The sequence below is a fragment of the Calliphora vicina genome, chromosome 1 (assembly GCF_958450345.1).
Source record: "Calliphora vicina chromosome 1, idCalVici1.1, whole genome shotgun sequence".
Classification (NCBI taxonomy): Eukaryota; Metazoa; Arthropoda; class Insecta; order Diptera; family Calliphoridae; genus Calliphora; species Calliphora vicina.
The window spans coordinates 58,026,613-58,046,308 of NC_088780.1; the positions used below are offsets into that span (position 1 = coordinate 58,026,613).

The 19,696-nt window shown below is 30.0% G+C and overlaps 2 protein-coding genes across 2 annotated transcripts in view; one reads left to right on the plus strand and one right to left on the minus strand.

Annotated features, from left to right (window-relative positions):
* The window catches only part of LOC135962753 (saccharopine dehydrogenase-like oxidoreductase), a 485,871-nt gene that overhangs the window by 60,679 nt on the left and 405,496 nt on the right, over positions 1–19,696 (plus strand). The window lies entirely within an intron of this gene.
* The window catches only part of bnl (branchless), a 174,632-nt gene continuing 155,485 nt past the window's right edge, over positions 550–19,696 (minus strand). Inside the window, exon 5 of the mRNA XM_065514591.1 lies at positions 550–721. Within this exon, the coding sequence (XP_065370663.1) occupies positions 589–721 (133 nt within the window). The 3' untranslated portion in view covers positions 550–588. The remainder of the gene's footprint in view (positions 722–19,696) is intronic.

Below are 19,696 nucleotides of genomic sequence, written 5' to 3' on the forward strand. Positions count from 1 at the left end.
TACATTTGCACTTGTCATGATATTGGCAATTGGATTTTTGTTACATAATTTAAGCATTACGAAGAAATGTTTGTGACAAATTTTAGATATCTATGTTCCGTAATTTACCATATATCGCGTTTTAATTGGACAAGGCGGATGGACGGACAAGGTGTTTAAAAATTGTGTACTATTCAACAGAGAATAATTTCGAAAAATATAATACTATACCCCCTAGCTCCATCCATTTAGGATCTATTATTCTATCAACAGACGGGCGCATAATCCTACATATAGCTAGAACGCCTTAGAATTTCGTATGGAGGGCTATGAGCAATAATAGTTCGATGTGTTACACATGGATTGACAAAATCAATTTAACCCCATGTTTTCGGTTGGGGTTATATTATAATTCAGTTTAAATTTAAACACATTCTTTAATTACATTTTGTTTTAAATACGAGTATTTATTAACTTAATTTTAATTTAATGAGAATGAAATTAACAATAAACCTAAATTAATTTATTTATTTACATCATTGCTATTTACAACTACAATAAATATTTTATAAGAGATATCAGTCGTATAGACCTCTGCGCCTACTTCGGTCACCACACATGCAGATATATTCTGTAAGGGCCATTTCCGGAAACTTCATTATTTGGTTGCTCCAAATTTGATTTACCTAAAAATCCCTCATCACACGCATGTAATTCAGTTGTGTCGTTGGGACATCCTTTGCTGAAATTATAAAAAAGTAAATTATATTTTGGAAGTTAGTTAATTAGTTTATAGAAAGATTATATTGTAGGAAATAATTGGAACTTAAACCTAAATGCGTTGCGGAATTGTTTCTACCCTATGACGAATGTCTCCACAGAAATACAAAATCAATTTAAAACTATTTAATCGAGATAAATTAATTAAGCAACTTTGAGTACTAAATCAAGGAGAATCAAACTAGGGCTAGAATCAAAAATATTTTCAATTCAAAACCTGTAAAATTTGTCAAATAAATCGGTAAAATGTAATAACTTTTATTCCATTATTAATATATTTAAGTCGGGACCAACTTTAAATTTTAAAAAAAAGCTAATTTGTTTCGAAAAATAACTCTTTCAAATCAGAATGTATATAAACATATTTAAACTGTTATTATTTTCTACACATATGAATACATTGGAAGTTTTATGAAAAATATTTGTCAAGCATAGAGGGGGTTAAGAAGAAAACTTATAAAGAAATTTCCGAAAGTACCCGACAAAAATGTTTAAAAAATATTCCCGGTAATTATTGAGAAAATGTTGCTAATTAGGAATCGTAAAAATACAAAATAATTTTGCAAAGTGTATTCATACGGAAATGCGGAAAAAACAAACAAAATTTAAAAAAAACCCAACACAAATATTATGATGAAAAGAGGAATTTGTTTTTTTTAAATTTATTTTCGCACAGATAGGGGATTTTTATTGTTGTTAAATTCAAAATAGTATTACCCAGCAGTTAGGCAAGTAGTCAATGTATCCCGTATAGACAGTAATTGTCACTAATGTCCTATCACTTGGCTGACTCCAATTTATATATTTTGGGTCATTTGGCACGTATGTGCTCTTTGTAGTGCAGAGAGAAGACAATTGGTTACTTTATACATCCCATGTAATCTAGCGTGAAGACAATTGTCACTTAAGTGTCTCTAAGTAATCTAGAGTGTAGTCACTTTAAACGTTTTGTGAGTAATTCGCACAAACTGGTTTTATACAAATTGTGTTGATATAATAAATATAATGATATTCAATGTAACATATGGTGAAGTCAATAGTCGCTTTATTGTCTCTTAGTAATCTCTAGTGAAGTCACTTTAAACGTTTATTTTTGCGCTTTAAAAAGTAGTTATTTTATACACCAGAAGCAATCTATTGGAGAGTTTTCGAAGGAAGCTTTGTTTACAAGCAATCGTTTATTGGACTGTCTATGATGTCTTTTTGGCTAATTATTTGAGGTCAATTAGAACCCGTACATGCTAAAATTACTAGTTATGTAGCTGATCAAGTAACCAGTTTGGTAGCTAGTAAAGTAACTAACGTTATGCAACCAGTATGTGAATCCAATGCGTTGACTACTTTGGACCAGCTATTAGACAGTCTCTTTGTAATCAAAAAGGGTCAATTGACCCCCTGCACATGTTAATATAACTAGTCACGTAGCTATTGAACTAACTAGTTCCCACCCTAAAATATGAGTAAAATCACTAGTTCGGAACTGTCTCCTAGAACTGCTGGGGGTGATTATGTGTACAGAAGAGTGATTATACTCGTAGGTGTGAGTTAGATTTTATGGAAGTGTTTTGTCTATTTATTACAATAGTGTTGGTAACTCTTCTGAGTGACTTTGAACTTGAAAACACGTATACGCTCAGTTATACAGCAACAAAACAAAAACAACGCATAAGTATTATGCAAAAGCGTCAATGAACTCAAGAAAAAAAACAAACACAATAATACTCAGCATTCTAACGGTTCAAAAGGTTCCTCTCTCCATTCTAACTGAAAAGGGAAAACTATTCATTAATTTTGTTACTTTTTTAGATTTTTTTTAGGAAATATCAAATTGTTAAACAGCGCTAGAAGATCAATGCAATTAGATTTCAAAAAGTTCTTTGGTTTGTTTGATAATTTCACAAGAATTTAATGATATTTTAACACATTTTTGTTTATTTTTCCAGGCGCCCAGTAACAAGTAGTAGTAAATATTTGTTTGCATTTATAATTATTTTTGTTTTTGCTTAGATATAAAGTAAAATGTGGTAATAACGAGCTGTTTGTTATCAGTAAAAATTGTGAGAATCGTACAAAAGGCTGATATCCTAAAAATAATTTTCGACCCTTCGTAGGCTCGAATAATTAAATAATTAAAAATAACAATTCGAAAAAAAAATTAAAAAAAAAAGTTTGGAAAAAATAAATGTTGTTACCTAAAAATATTTAAAATTTGTATTTTGAAGTATAATTTGGTGAAGGGTATATAAGATTCGGCACAGCCGAATATAGCTCTATTACTTGTTCTACAATGTATATGTCCTAATTTTTATCAAAATTTAAAATTTGGGCCAAATGTTCTAAAATCCCTAAGCTGGAATCAGAAAACGGAAAGCAGCTTTGGAAACTTTAATGTATTCCTTATTTATCCCCAAAGTATTTTCTCAGCCCCGAAGGAAATTGGACCAAAATTGTAAAAAAATAAAATTTTTGGAATTTTCGCTTAAATTTTTAGGAATTTCTAGATTCACATTCACCTTTCGACAAGTTTTTTACATAGCCGTTTGTTTGGATAACTGGTTTTGGTCGAACTCTTTATATATCTGCTAAATAGGGTGAAATTAATTCTACAGCCATTATATATGTAGGTGCAATCGCAATAATTATAATAATACAATTATTGGTTTCAATGATAAAAATCGCATTTCAAATATCTTTGATGTTTTTATCAAATACATATCGACATACGTTAGAAAATTTATGTAATTTTCACACTAATTTCTTACGTGTTCCGTAGAATTAATAAATATTTCGAGCTCTATAGACAAGGGAATGACAAGATGGTTAAGCTTACTAATATTTTCTACCCAATTTAAAAATAGACTCGCTGAAATCCAGGTAATCATACAGTTTGCAGCATCAATGGGTATATTTCTAAAGGATTTGCAATATCAATTACTTCATTTATAGTATTCAAAAGTGACTAATAAATATAAATAATTTTCTTTCAAGCTTCAAATTAAAAACAAAATAACTTATATTTAATCGGACCTTTTCACCCCAATTAGCTGATAGCTAGTTGTCTTTTTTGCTTTCCGCTCGAAAATCTAAATATATATATATGTCACACGTGTTTACTTTATACAATATTTTTGGGAGAAATCACTACATTTTTTACTGACTCCCAACATACATATGTATTTGATTAATATTAAATCTCACGCTCTTTCAATCTCTAATCATTTTCGGAGGTTTATTTAAATCACAAAAACCTTTCTTATTTTTTAATAAATAATTAAATACAATTTTACTTGTACATACTCATGGAACATTTCATATTTGGATTATCGGCCTATGAACTTCAAATTTTGTGATTGATTAAATACAACATTTCCCACATAAGACGATAAGATTTTTGCGTTATCAACATTTAATGGGAAGCATAAGTTTTTAAAAATAATAAGATTGATAGATCGCCAAAGTTAATGTATTATTTTGGCAGAAATTCTGCCAACTCTAAAAAAACAAAGTAAAATTTGCAAAAAACAAAACAAATGAAAAAGTATAGTCGGTAAAGCCCAATCATATAATACCCTACACCGAGAAAATGATTATAAACAATTTTCTTTTAAAATTTATAACTAATTATGGACGATCGCTACAAAAATTGGTAACATGACTTTTGTATACGTATAACTTAATTGTCTTGAATTTTATTTGAATACCAACATTTCTAATAGATTTAGACTGGTTAAAGTAATTTTCAGAAGTGGCCCTTATATATGAGCTATGACTAATTATGGACCGATCATCGCAAATTTTGGTGGCGTGAGTTCGGTTTATATAAAACATATTTATGCTGAATTTGGTTTGGATATCATATAACTAAGATAACTATTTTTAGTTAGGGCAGTCCTAAGGGGGATAGGAGAAATAATGGACCAATTCCAAATAACCAAATTCAATAGGCTTTGTCCTTGGGCCAATAGAAAAGCATGAACTAAATTTTGTCGAATTATCTTTGAAATTGCGACCTGTAGTTTGATTACAAGGTTTACATGGACGGACCGAAGGACGGACATCGCTTAATCGTCTCAGAAAGTGACCCTGAGCAGATTGATATACTTTAAGGTGGATGTTGAGACAATATTTTAGCATGTTACAAACATCAGCACTATCCAATAGGCTAGGAGAAATAATGGACCGATTCCAAATAACCAAATTCAATAGGCTTTGTCCTTGGGCCAATAGAGAAGCTTGAACTAAATTTTGTCGAATTATCTTTGAAATTGCGACCTGCAGTTTGATTACAAGGTTTACATGGACGGACCGATGGGCGGACATCGCTTAATCGTCTCAGAAAGTGACCCTGATCAGATTGATATACTTTAAGGTGGATGTTGAGACAATAGTTTTGCACGTTACAAACATCAGCACTAACCCAATATGGTGGAGTACCCCACTATGGTGGTGTAGGGTATAAACAAAATAAATTAAATGATTTTGTTTGCAATGGTTGTGTTTTTCCCCTAACTAACAGAGGGTAGTGGAAAAAGTATCATATTTTTTAGAAGAAAATCAGACAACAAATTCGGTTGTAAAGTTCTGATACACGGTTGTCAGAAAAATGTTCAATAAATGGTTAACCACCATATGTTTCAATATAAGTTCACAGGTTGTGTTAACCATCTACTGAGCATTTTTCTGAAAACTTCGTAAAATCTGACAACCTTATATACGTAGCTTAACAACGAAACTGATTTCTCTGTCTTGCTAGATTAATTTAAGCTTATTAGATCTTTTTTTTTTTTTGGTTAAGATATTCGTAGAATTCTTTATCAAAAAAACAGGTATACGGCAAACTTAAGTAGCAGGTTAAGAGCATACAGTCCATTTCGATTTATCAAAAGTTATAATCTATTACAAGCCACAATGAGATAAATTTGAGATAAATATCGGAATCAAAAGTAATATAGCGATGAAATTTCAAAGACTATCGAAATTTTCCTTGAAACTTATTTAACATATATGGAATGTTGTAATTACCCCTAGTGTTAAGTGTTGCCAACTACAATAAATATGATAAACCAAATATATTTGTGTTACCAATTACATGCTGTGTTAAAATTAGTTGGCAAAGCCACGAAACAATTATTTCCCCAAACGAATAATTAAAAGAAAACAAAATCAAATTATTATTTCCACACGCTCACCCAGTATTAAATTAAATAACAATTTAAATTACGACGTTGACAACCACACAAACAATTATTTATATGAATTTAAAATACGGGGCAAATGAATGGAAAGTGGCAAAAACAGTGCTGCAAACACACCACATACACAAGTCGTGGCCATAGAACAAGTTCGAATATGTTTAATGATTTTATGGTTTGTTTAAATTATTATAGTGTTTGTTTTTTTTTTCATCTTTTGCATATTAAGCATTTTGTACCGGCCGCACGGAACAAATTAAATGCGTTTGGTATTTGTACGAGCAAAAAAATCTATAGCACCTCAACGATTTTTGGTTTTGGTGCCGGCTTTTCAAAAAACTTTAGGCAGGGATAAAGAAATTGACAAAATTTTACGTTTATTTTGGTACTATTTACAGCTGAGAAGTACGTTTCATACATTTTTACAACACACATTTTTGTGCGTTGTAATTTAGCATATATCGGAAATGTTTAGATCACGATTTCAGGGACTCGCCTTAATGACTTTAAATTAAGTGAAAATGGTCAAGGTTTAACGACTATAGTCTACATCAATAACCAATATCAGAAGAACTGTGGTCTGGTCCCTGTACTCATGAATTAAGATCTTCTAACCAAAAATTTCAAATGCAGATTATGTTCTCACTGCTAAGAACCCTTTCACATTAGGCATTTCAGTGGCGCAAGTCTCTTGCCCAACAACAATACAACATTTTCGTCTCTTTAACCCGTTCTTACCCCAGAACGTGAAATGGGTCTGACAGTGAGGGAATTAACAAAAAAAAAAGTGGAAATAAATGAATAGTCCGATTTTAATAAAATTTCCAACGCAAAGTAGTGATTTTTAAACAGCTCCTTTTCATAAATACTTAAAAGATTGGAGTTTGACCACAATCTTCATGGAGTAATGTCTCCAATTCTTGGTCTTCAAACTTTTTTGGCTGGTCAGGGTAACCTTTGTCTTCAGTGTCCAAATCACCACTTCTGAACCGCATGAACCATCTCTCGCACGATGCTACCTATGAAACACATTCATCATAAGCATCGGTGAGACAATGTTGTCCTTCAGCGACCCTTTTTTCCAAATTAAAGAAGTAAAGCAAAACTTCCCGCATATGACGCTTTGTTGGCACAAAATTTGACATTTTCGAAACATTTATTTCCCCATGGTTAATTCCCTACTGTTATTATTAAAAGTGCCACCGACCATTACATTCCCAAGGCCACATATAATGGAAAAAATTATTTTCGTTTTGGGAAATTTTATAGCGTATCAGCAGCACCAGTATGGATTCCGATTGAAATTCACAGTACCGCCATTGCTATTCAGATCGCACTTTGCTTAATCCAACACTGTCCATGATGTATGAACTTTAAATATTAGTCAAAATTAAACCTTTGGTAATACACCAACGTGTCAGAAAATTGTTTGAAATATGAACATTAGAATATTAATGGATTTAAAATGGTCTCTCAAATTGGACAAATTTGTTTCGAGTCATTTTGTTCCCAAAAGCTTAATTTTCACTTTCAAATCTATTTTCTAAACATTATAATGAAGATTCATCAATTTAGAAAAGTCAAAAAGTACCTTTTTCAATTGCGTGGTACGATTTGTAATTTTTATTTGTAATCCCTGATATCATTTAACCGATTGTTACTCTGATCCAAAGCGAATTCATATATGTAATGTGGTGGCAGTTATGTCAGAAAACAGAAATGAAAATTTAAATAAATGTGTATTAAAACTTATAACAGTGTGGATATTTGAATAGTGGTTATTTATGTAAAAACTAAGTATTCTGAAATACGAAAACAGTCTTTAACAGCCGCTAGAACCAAATATGCAAACAAAATATGTAATCAGCTGTTTCCACCTTATATGAATTCGCCGTGCCCTGATCCATGAAAATACAAAATAGTATGAGTAAAATAGTAGTAAGTAGTCTTTTTAGTGGAAAAACTAGTATTAAATTGTGTTTAACAATACAAAAGGTAGTATGCTGCCAATTCTGAGTATATAGTAGTTTTTGTTTGTTTGTCTTTTTCATTGCTCTGTTTTTTGTATTTGTATTTTTCGTTTTAGTTTATTTGAAATTTTTTAATTCGTGAACCAAGTCACGTAGGCATAGAAATTCTGAAAGCATAGCAAAATTTCATTGTTTGCAATTGTTGCTCACTACTTTTTTGATACTCTCTTTTCACACTATTGTAGATCGTGGTACAACATACATAATAATAATCGTTTTCTATCATCACTGCTGACGATGAAGACTGCTGATCTGTTCGGAATCGACAAGCACATTCACTCATTTAAACATAAAAACGATAAAATCGATTACACAGTACAACACATGATTTTGGGACTCAATTCTGACAATTGCACGTGAAAGTAGCCCCAAAAATAAGAACTTCTGCATCATTAGTTTTGTCAAGTTGGCTGCCGTAAAAATTTAATGACCATACGAATTGTTTTTCCTCAAGGGGGATTTTTATCACTTTTTCTATATTTTAGCACGGTTATATCTCGTATACCGTACGGAATATCTCTTTTGTGGCTGAAAGAAAGTTGTAGATATTGAATAGTAGAAAAAAAGTACGGAACATACCTACCCGAAAAAGGTGCATCCAGTGCCTTAAAAATCGCAAAAATGCCCATTTTTTAAATTTTTTTTCCAATTTTTCACCTTTTTTGCTCAATAACTGGACTACAAATCCAATTATGGACCGATCACCATGAAATTAGGTCGTGTGATTTGTTTCTATATGAAAGTTATTTATCATGAATTTTGTATGTATACCATCATTTTTAACAGATTTATGCACTTTAAAGTGATTTTCGGAAGCGTGTCTTATATGGGAGCTATGACTAATTATGGACCGATCATAAAAAAATATGGTACATATAATTTGTTCGGCCCAAGGAAGAAGCCTGTTGAAATTGGCTGAAATCGGTTCATTGTTTCACCTAGCCTCCATACAAATGTCCTCCCGAAATTGGACTTTATCGGTCATAAATGTTTAATTTATATATGTATCTACACAAATTTCACTCCAAATAAGTTTTGTATATACAAAATTCATGTCAAAAAATTTTATTATGATCGGTCCATAATTATTCATAGCTCCCATATAAGACCCGCTTCCGGAAATCACTTTAAAGTGCATAAATCTGTTAAAAATGATGGTATACATACAAAATTAATGATAAATAACTTTCATATAGACACAAATCACGCGACCTAATTTCATGGTGATCGGTCCATAATTGGATTTGTAATCCAGTTATTGAGCAAAAAAGGTGTAAAATTGGTAAAAAATTTTAAAAAATGGGCATTTTTGCGATTTTAAGGCACTGGATGCATCTTTTTCGGGTAGGTATGTTCCGTATTTTTTTTCTACTATTCAATATCTACAACTTTCCTTCAGCCACAAAAGAGATATTCCGTACGGTATACGAGATATAACCGTGTTAAAATATAGAAAAAGTGATAAAAATCCACCTTGAGGAATAAAAATTCGTATGGTCATTAAATTATTACGGCAGCCAACTAGACAAAACTAATGATGCAGAAGTTCTTATTTTTGGGGCTACTTTCACGTGCAATTGTCAGAATTGAGTCCCAAAGCAATGAACTGAAAAATGTTGTACTGTGTTATTTTATGCAAAACATTTTTATGAGTGAGAAAATTAGTTTAGCCTGATATAAATGACTCTGAAGAAGAAGAAAATACACATTACTTATAAACTTTTAAATATTGCACATTCATTATTGTTTATAGTTTTTTTTATTATTTTATTTTAGCACTTGATTTGTATTTCATTTAATATTTATTTATTTAATGATTAGATGGTTTTCGCTTTTTTGGCGAGTTCAAAGTATAAGAACCAGTAGAGCGTTAAGAGGAGACAGGTACATTGAGTGGTAAAGAGGCATTTCCATGACTCATCACTCAATTATTTTAAATTGTTTAGTAAACAATTTATAAATAGCTGGAAATAGTTTAATACGAGTATTCAGAAACAAATGTTTTCAAATTTATTTCTTTATTATTATGAATGCTTTATTCACATCTCTGTTGACGTAGAATTTTGTGTTTATCGATACTATTGTGAAAGTGTTAGCAAAACAATAATCATCTCTAAGAGATAATTTGCTTTAGCAATGTTACGCACATAAATGTTTTTATATTTTTTCTCACCGCCTGTATTTCTGGCTAAAGGTATTTGGTAAGCACACAAATGTATGATAATTCAAAGCATAAGAGAAATACTGTGAATTGATTGTCTTCTTAACCGACTAGTCAGAGACTTCACACAGATCGATAACAAAATGATATGGACTACCGGCAAGACGATGATACTTGTCTGGTAGCGAGCGCCACAATGGAAATTCTGCATAAACGATTTAAGGGTAACGATCGCGGAGGTGGCCATCCGCAATCGATGGATGCACTCAAAGTGAAGCTTCGCACAGCAGATATTTGAGCGATGATATATTCCGTATATAATTCAAATATAAAACGATTTTAGTTAACACATCACACTAAGATTGTTTTTTTTTCATTTCCAAATCGATCCCCTTATTTCATCGATTTTTCCCAAATCTTAAATGATGATGTTGATTTATATTCTACGATGAAAAAAGGATCTAACGGGAAAAGAAAGGATAAACTAACTTTTCTAAGAATACAACATAAAGATAAGGATTAAGCCTTCTGGACCTGCATAAACAGATACCGTAAACACAGAAACAGAACCTAACCATGGAGAACAACAATAGTGAATATTCTTGAGGCTCTTCTTTTTCTCCCCTATCTGACAAGCTGCTTGTCACCCTCATATGATCACATCTTTAACAGCCAATCTCACAGGGCTTAATTCAGCAAAGTCCTTATGAAAGGACAGTACTTGTGCCATTATGTTTAACTTGCCTCCAATACTCTAAGTCTCATCCAATCCCATAGACTTAAACAAGGTGTTCCTGTGACCACTTATATTTAGCTACTACTAATCCAACTGAACTAAGGAGCAATAGCCTAATGTTGGTCTTAAGGACTGACACGGAATTCATCATCTACACTAGTAAACAAAGGCTCTCCAAGTCATGGAACTTAATGTCATGTTGACAAAACAGTTCCTTCTGGAATGTTATCGGATGAGTCATTCCAGCTATAAAATCATACAGTTGGATTCACTGCCGAGGCAGGACAGGAAGGACTTCCATTTATAGGAGGAGAACATGCATAGGTATATGCGGGATCTATTGGATAGGCTTTGCATGACATTTGGAGACGCCACTAACGCATTAATGTTATACCGAAATATTTCTGATATAACTAAAACGTAATGCCTATTAGTGTCCCATATACAATGTCTCATGACACCCACAAATTTTAAATTGCCCTCAAATCATGGATTTATGAATTAATCCAGTAATATTATTTCTTGGCCTTGACTTCGATGCAGATTTGAAAATTGTATCGTTATATATTTTATAACAACACAATGTAGACTTTCTTACTTTCAAGCAAAAACTGTCGATTTGAATTCGTTACATCTTCCAGTAAAGATGCACAAGATATTTTACTCAATAGAAATCTGATATCTTAATTATATATTAACACTAGAATTTTGGTTACGTTTCTATCAATCTATGTAGATATATTTTCATGTCGTTCAAAGCTGAAAAATTTAGAATTGTTTCGATTTCTAAATTTTTTCGGTCTATCATGGACATGACAGATATTTATTATATTGCCTGTCGACCAGCAATGTAATGTAAGAATTTTCCCCCTAGTCCGCTGTGCGGTCCACAAGAATGAGTTTTTGTTAAAAGACGTGCATTACGTAAAAACCTTGTGGTATCGGGGACAAGTTTCTAAGACTAATTTCAGCAGAACACATTCCATTGGAGTATCATTACGACGCACGGTGTTGCTAATTTTGCAATAGCGGGCAAAAGACTTCTTTTTTTGGCCGCCAATTTTTAATTTTAAATACTCATATTAAAGTTAACACATGAGAACCTCAGAAGCCAAAAATTTAGGTCTCTGTGTAAACAATGATTCAATATGCACCTTTTTATTATCTGACTGAAATGTAGGATTTTGTAATAAATTTTTAAAATTCAATCGCTTATAACTTTTTATTTATATAACTAAAGGGATTTTTATGTAGTAAACTGTTTTCGTTAAAATGGTATCATAGCTTTAATTTCAATGCAGACCATATTATTTTTAAAGATATGTTAAATTTTACATAAATTTAAGGTTTGATGGAATAGAACCTTAAGGAGTTCCTAATATTTCATAAAAATGCCAGTACGATTTTATTTACATACCCATTTCGTTTTGCTCAAGTATGACTCAAGTATGATGTTTATACTCTATATTTCTACATACAATTTTTTCGGTCCAAGGACTAAGGCTCAAATCGGTCCATTATTTCACCTAACCCTCATACAAATGTCCTCCCATATAAGGCCCGCTTCCGAAAATCACTTTAATGAGCATAAATCTCTTAAAAATTTTGGTATAAACAAAAAATTCAACACAAATAACTTTCATATAGACATAAATCACATGACCTAATTTCATGGCGATCGGTCATTGCTCCCATATAAGGCCCTCTTCCGAAAATCATTCACGAAAAAAAATTATTGAAATTTTAAAGAAAAATGATTTTACTCATTTTCTTACTTGTTGTTATTATAACTCATTACTACTATTATCATTATTTATTAAATTTTATTTGAAAATAAAATATGGCTAATAACTAGGGTATTCAATCGATTAACCGTTAATCGGTTAACCGATTAATTTTGGACAGTTAACTGTTCGAATAATTTGAAATTGCCGATTTTCAAATAACAAATAAACCGATTAATTTGTGTCGATTAACCGATTAACCGAAATTCCTTTTTTTGCTCTTTAATTTTTTTTTGTATTTATTTTTCCATTTCAATTCAAATTCAAATAGAAATTTCAAATTAAAATTAGATATTTTTTGAACATCCAATAAACATGTTCAAAAATACTGAGTATTAACACTTTTCAAATTTAAAATATTATTGAAATCAGTCGGTATTTCAAAAAATCGTTTCGAATAAACATTTATTGTTTACACGATAGTACTACAAATATTTTATTTCTTTGTTGATATATATTTTTCTGAAAACTTTATTTTTATTTTATATTTTCTTGACATTTTTATTTGCCTTATTTGTTTTTTATAAATACATACCCGATACATATGAAAATAAAAAGTTTTTGAATTGTTTTAAACAAATTTTATATACCGACCGTAAATCAAAAAAATTATTTGTATTTTTTTAAAATCTGATACAATTTTTGTTTAGACTATGAAATTGTATTATGATACTGAGTATTGCCGTCTATAAATACCTTTAGTGAGTATGTATAACAACTAGGGTATTCAATCGATTAACCGTTAATCGGTTAACCGATTAATTTTGGACGGTTAACTGTTCGAATAATTTGAAATTGCCGATTTTCAAATAACAAATAAACCGATTAATTTGTGTCGATTAACCGATTAACCGAAATTCCTTTTTTTGCAATTTAAATTTTTTTTGTATTTATTTTTAAATTTCAATTCAAATACAAATTTCAAATTAAAATTAGATATTTTTTGAACATCCAATAAACATGTTTAGTGAGTATGTATAACAATTTACAATTTAGTTTAGACTAAACTTTTTTTTGAAATGAGTCTTTTATCATAACTGAACGAAACTATTAAATTAATCAATATCTAAAACCACAGATTATTACAGATAAGAGACCATTGACAGCTGTCAAACAAGTAATTTCGAACCGTATGGTTTTGTTTACATTTTTTTTAACATTTTTTCCAATTCCGCCATTAAGGCAGATCTTGGAGCGAGAGAAAAAATAAAATGTAGTAAAAAATCGATGAGTGTGTGAGACGAGATATAGAAAGATAAATTTATATGTTTGTCCCTCTTTTAAATCTACCGTGGTTTATTATACATTTTCTTTTGTTAATTTTTCGTAAATTTTTTTTGTTTGCCTCCGCCATGTTGCTAAAAACAGCTGATTCGGGTCTATGTTAGTCTATGTCTAAAACAATCCATAAAAGAATATTCTTGATTTCTCCAAAATATACAATCAGCGAGAGAGTTTTTTCCAAGAAAAGTTTTATTAAATCTAAAGAAAAAAATCGTTTAAATTATATTCTTTTTATAAAAGATTATTTCAAAAGATCTCACTAAAACTATAAAAAACTTACACATAGCTCATTTGCTGCAACAACGTCATAATTCAAAAAAAGTCGTTTCGAGAAAAACATCTTTGAATATTTTATGACATTTTACTATTTCTTAAATAAATTTTCAACAAGTCATGCGATTTCAGAAATTTAAATAGGAGATTTTAATATCTTTCTAACCTGTATTTAACCTATATTTTTACTTATCAAATATACGAGAAAACATGAATTTTTACAATGTTTACAACAAAAAAACACCCTCACACAAAAAATAATTTATTTTTTTGAAAACTGATAAAACTATATGAAAGATTATAGAACAGCGCATATTTTGTATTACTCAGTTCAATAAACACGGATTTTGAGTAATGATGTTGCAGCAAATAGGCGATATGTTTACAAAAATACCTTATTTGCCATTTTTTATGTTTTTGTATACAAAATTCGTTGTTGTATTTTCAATTTGAAATGAAAATATAAATTATTCGGTTAATCGGTTAATCGAATAATTTTAAATTAACCGATTATTAACCGATTAAATCTAAATCTCGATTAATTATTTGCTCGATTAACCGATTAAACCAGAAACCCGATTAATTGAATACCCTAATAACAACTGACATATTTAATGTACATTAAAGACCTGCACAAGCTGCATTGTTTAACACGAAGACAATTGCCACATGATGCTTTTGTCATGTCATGTTATGTTCTTTTACCTACTTAACAGCAACACGCAAAGGCAATGTATATCAAAACAAAAAACAAACGCAGCATCATTTTAACAACATCATAACACACACAACATTAAAAAAATTAACAGATGCATGGATGACATGGAAAATAATTTCAAGTCATTTAAATCATGTATGAGGCCTTTTTTGTATGAGATGATTTCAATTCACTTGTAGTATTTATTGTGTGCAATAAGAAAAAATCTATATTAATATATAAATGTCTTTGTAAGTTTGTTGGTTTGTTTATTTGTTTGAGCATCACGCCTAAACGGCTGAACCGATTTTATTGAAATTTGGAACGCAGATAGATCCTTACTGGGAAGCGTCAATAGGCTATATATTTTTTTACTACGACAGGGCTAGCGAAGCGCACCGAGTCAAGCTAGTTGACTATAAAAATACAACTGAAATTTATATTTATATTATATAGTAGGTCAAAATAAAAATACGAAAGTACACCAATGGGTTTTTCAATGTTGTTTTGGAAAATTTTACAATATTTAGTAATATTACCTGTTATATTATTACTTTAAAAGGAATACGTGGAATTAAAAATGTAATGTGTTTCACATACATATTTTAAATACTACCTGACTTAGGTACAACCGCTCGAATATTATTAACGGGACATTTAATAATTACATTGCTAAATAAAATAAAACTTCATGAACAAAGCCAATTGGCCTATTAAACGGTGTTTAATTAAAGAAAATTAAATTAATGTATAAATCCTTAACGGTGAAGTTTATAATATATTTAATGTTTAAATTTAATGAAGTGTCTCTGAATCGTTCGCGGCATAATTGCTACAAAAATAAAAATCTACGAAAATGATCCAATGGAACAAAAGCAACTGCCCAACGATTTGAAGAAAAAGTGTAGGGCATTTATTGCGTAACTTCACAGAATTTTTTTTCCCTATTTTTTGTTTTCAAATAAAATCTAGAAGGCTTGAACAAAATTATTTAAATTTTCTAGTATATTTTAATGTTATTCAAAAATGTTTGAAATTTTTGTTGGAAAATATTTAATTTTTTTATGATTTTCAGCTATACAATGAGAAAATATGTATACGTTTCAGACTTTTCTATACATTTAGAAATATTGGCCAATATTGGGATATTATACAAAAATATTTGAACTACATAATGCAATTTATTATAAAATAGCAACAAATTTGTGTAAAAAATTAAAAATTTCCTTCATGTACAAATTAATAATATTTATGAACATGTTCTTATTCTGAATGAAAAAAGTTTGGAAAAAATTCATGTTCGATTAATAATATTTATTAAAAAATTCATTCCAATTATGAATTTCTTTTTCCTGTGTTACACTTTATTATTTATATTTTTTAAAAATCCTTATATTATTTGTTCTAAATATTTAAAAAAAAATATATAATGCTAAATAATAATAGTTCTCAGATTTTCACAGTTCAGCAGTTATGTACAATTTCATTCTGCTATGCAATTTTATTCTGCCTAACAATGCGACACTTGTTAACATCAATTCAATTCAAGCTACCACACATAACAACAGCATCATCAATAGTTATAGACATGACATGGCACAACACGGTTTTCGCGGCGCGAAGACATGGTACAACATGGTTTTTGCGGCGCGATGACATTGAACAACATGATGTGCGCGTCGACACAACAAAACATAGCATCAAATTTTGAAGTAAGACATTTTTCTACAAAATGTTGTCTTGTGCAGGCCTTTAATGTACATGTATGTATTTGAAACTTTGTTTGTATTTACATGTGTAGACGAAACTTTTTTTTGAAATGAGTCTTTTATCATAACTGAACGAAACTATTAAATTAATCAATATCTAAAACAATCCAAAAAGGAATATTCTTGATTTCTCCAAAATATAAATCTAAAGAAAAAAATCCTTTAAATTATATTCTTTTTATAAAAGATTATTTCAGAACTTACTAAAACTATAAAAAACTCACACATCGCTCATTTGCTGCAACAACTTCATAATTCAAAAAAAGTCATTTCGAGAAAAACATCTTTGAATATTTTATGACATTTTACTATTTCTTAAATAAATTTTCAACAAGTGATGCAATTTCTGAAATTTAAATAGTAGATTTTAATATCTTTCTAACCTTTATTTAACCCAAATTGATAAAACTATATGAAAGATTATAGAACAGCGCATATTTTGTATTACTCAGTTCAATAAACACGGATTTTGAGTAATGATGTTGTTGCAGCAAAAACCGAAACCGGTTTATATTATATTACAATTTTTCGAAGAAACCGAAAACCGGTTTCTATAAAATGTCGAAGAATCGATCACCCTAATATGTATGCATTACCCTTTTGGCTTTTGACATTGGCCATAAGTTATTTGTCCACAAATAGACCGTATTTGAACTACAGTCTCACATGACAAGATTAAACTACATATTTAAAAAATAGCCATTAGACTTAGTTTATATCCACATTTTGAATCTAAAGAAACATTTTGCCAAAAACATAATTTAACAACGTTTTACACTTAATAACACTTCTAATAAGGCCTGATAGCAACTACTATTTTCAGAAAATAATTAATTTGTGCACACTTTTATTTCCCTCTAGTTTTATTTAGTTCATTTCAAAATTCGTTGTAATTCTCAGCACAAACGTGAATCACATTATAAAGATTAGATTTCCTGAAACCCAAATACGTGAACGTATGTATGTAAACTAGAGCAATTCAAAGTCAAAGTCTATTCCCACTAAACAAAAATGTTACCCTCTACGTCTTCATACCACAGACATGTGAGAATCAATTAATTCTTGTAAACAAATTTGATTTTGACGCAATAATTTACAATCAATTCTCTCTCACCTGCTCTGTTACATACTAATCAATACAATTGTGACGTTGCTGTTGATATTTATAATATTTTGTTGTTTTTGTTTTTTTATAGCTTTTTAATTGTTATAAACAAATTGTCTTATTATTAAATTTTTTTTACAACAACCTCTTGAAAATTTACGGTTTTGTAGATTATTTACAACCTGTTAGGGGTTCTGTGTAACGGAATAATTTAAGGAATTTTGGGAATTTATGCGTTACTGTAGTATAATGATTAAAGTTACTGAAGTATAATTAAATTTGTATAAAAATTAGTCCAATTCACAATCTTGTGTATTTGTATTGTGAATTTATGCAATGGTGTATTTCTGTATATTTTGTTAGTGTAAAGTAAAAATGCTATGCATATAGATTGTGAATTGAGCTATTTTATTTAGCTTTAATTTGAATTCGTTAGAAACCCTACCACTGCTTAATATGAATACAATTTATTGTGTTTTTATAGTTTTGCAAAAAACAAAAAAAAAATATCACAATAACACCAACAACAAATACAATTTGATTCATATTTCAATTTAAATTATTACATTACATGCACTTTTCCGCCATACGGTCGAATAAGTCTACGTGATCTGAGTCAAGACTACCTGTAAGAAACAAACAACCGACTGACTACTGTTCGTATTACTTAATATATTTGCACATTTAAATATGACATTAGAATTGTGGCTATACTACTGCCACAAGTATTAGAAAAGTACAAATTATTAAATGTTGTAGTATTAAACCACACTACACTGTCTTAATTATGTTTGACTTTACGTTTATTTCATATGATATTGTGAAATTATTGAATAATTTCTGAAGGTCGTCCGTCGTCATATGAAAGATATAAATAAAATATTAATTGTTAAATAGTGGGAAGACTTATAATGATATAAAAAACACTACGTAGATTTTGAATGACTGTTGTGAAACACATCAAATAAACAAGTCAAAATGATTATAGAAATGCACACTGAAGATTTATATGGAAAACAGACGTTAATCAAAAACTTTGTACAATAATCTAAAATCTTAAAAGTTTCGATACAAAATATCACATGGTCGCAATAATATTTTGCATAAAATTCAGCCATCAGAACCGGCGTCTGTCTCTGAGGAATCCATCAAGGAAATTGTTCTCTTGCGTTCTTATAAACTCCTGATCTTCTTATAACACTATACAACTAAATCAAATTTTTTCCAAAATTACAAGGTCCGACCAATAAATTTTGTTAGAGGAAACAAAAAAAAAAAACACAAGTGTATCGGAGTTTTGAAAGTTTACATCTGAATTTCATTTGAGGGGGGGTTAAAGTTTCCCAACTCTGGCACATTCTTATTGTTAATCGGCATAAGAATCCATGTGATCCTTACATTTTAGGTATAAAATGTGTTCAGCAAATTTATGTAAAATATTACAATGAACTTTTTTGTAGAATATGTTAACCCTCTAAATCCTCAAGGCATGCTTCTTTTTTGTCCTTCTTTTAAAAAAGAACACCATTAAAACAGGAATTTAAGGGGTTAAAATGTCCCGCAAAAATATTATCCGCGAAATTTTACTACAAGTCCCTGAATACACAAAAACGGAAAATTCTACCATAAAGTCAGAAATAAGACACAACAAACGAGAGCCTAGGGTTAATTTCTCATTTATTAAGAATTTTATTTTAAAGTACATTTAACTAAAAATCACTAATATCTCTATTATTTTACATTCGATAGCAAAGTTGGATAGGAAATATTAATTAATTAAATTTGTTTAGCTCTAGGCAATTCCACTTTATGATCATACAATGTCTACAAAAATGTCCTCAGTAACATTTTACATAAATTTGGTGAATAGAATTAATACCTAAAATGTAAGGAACGCATCAAGGCG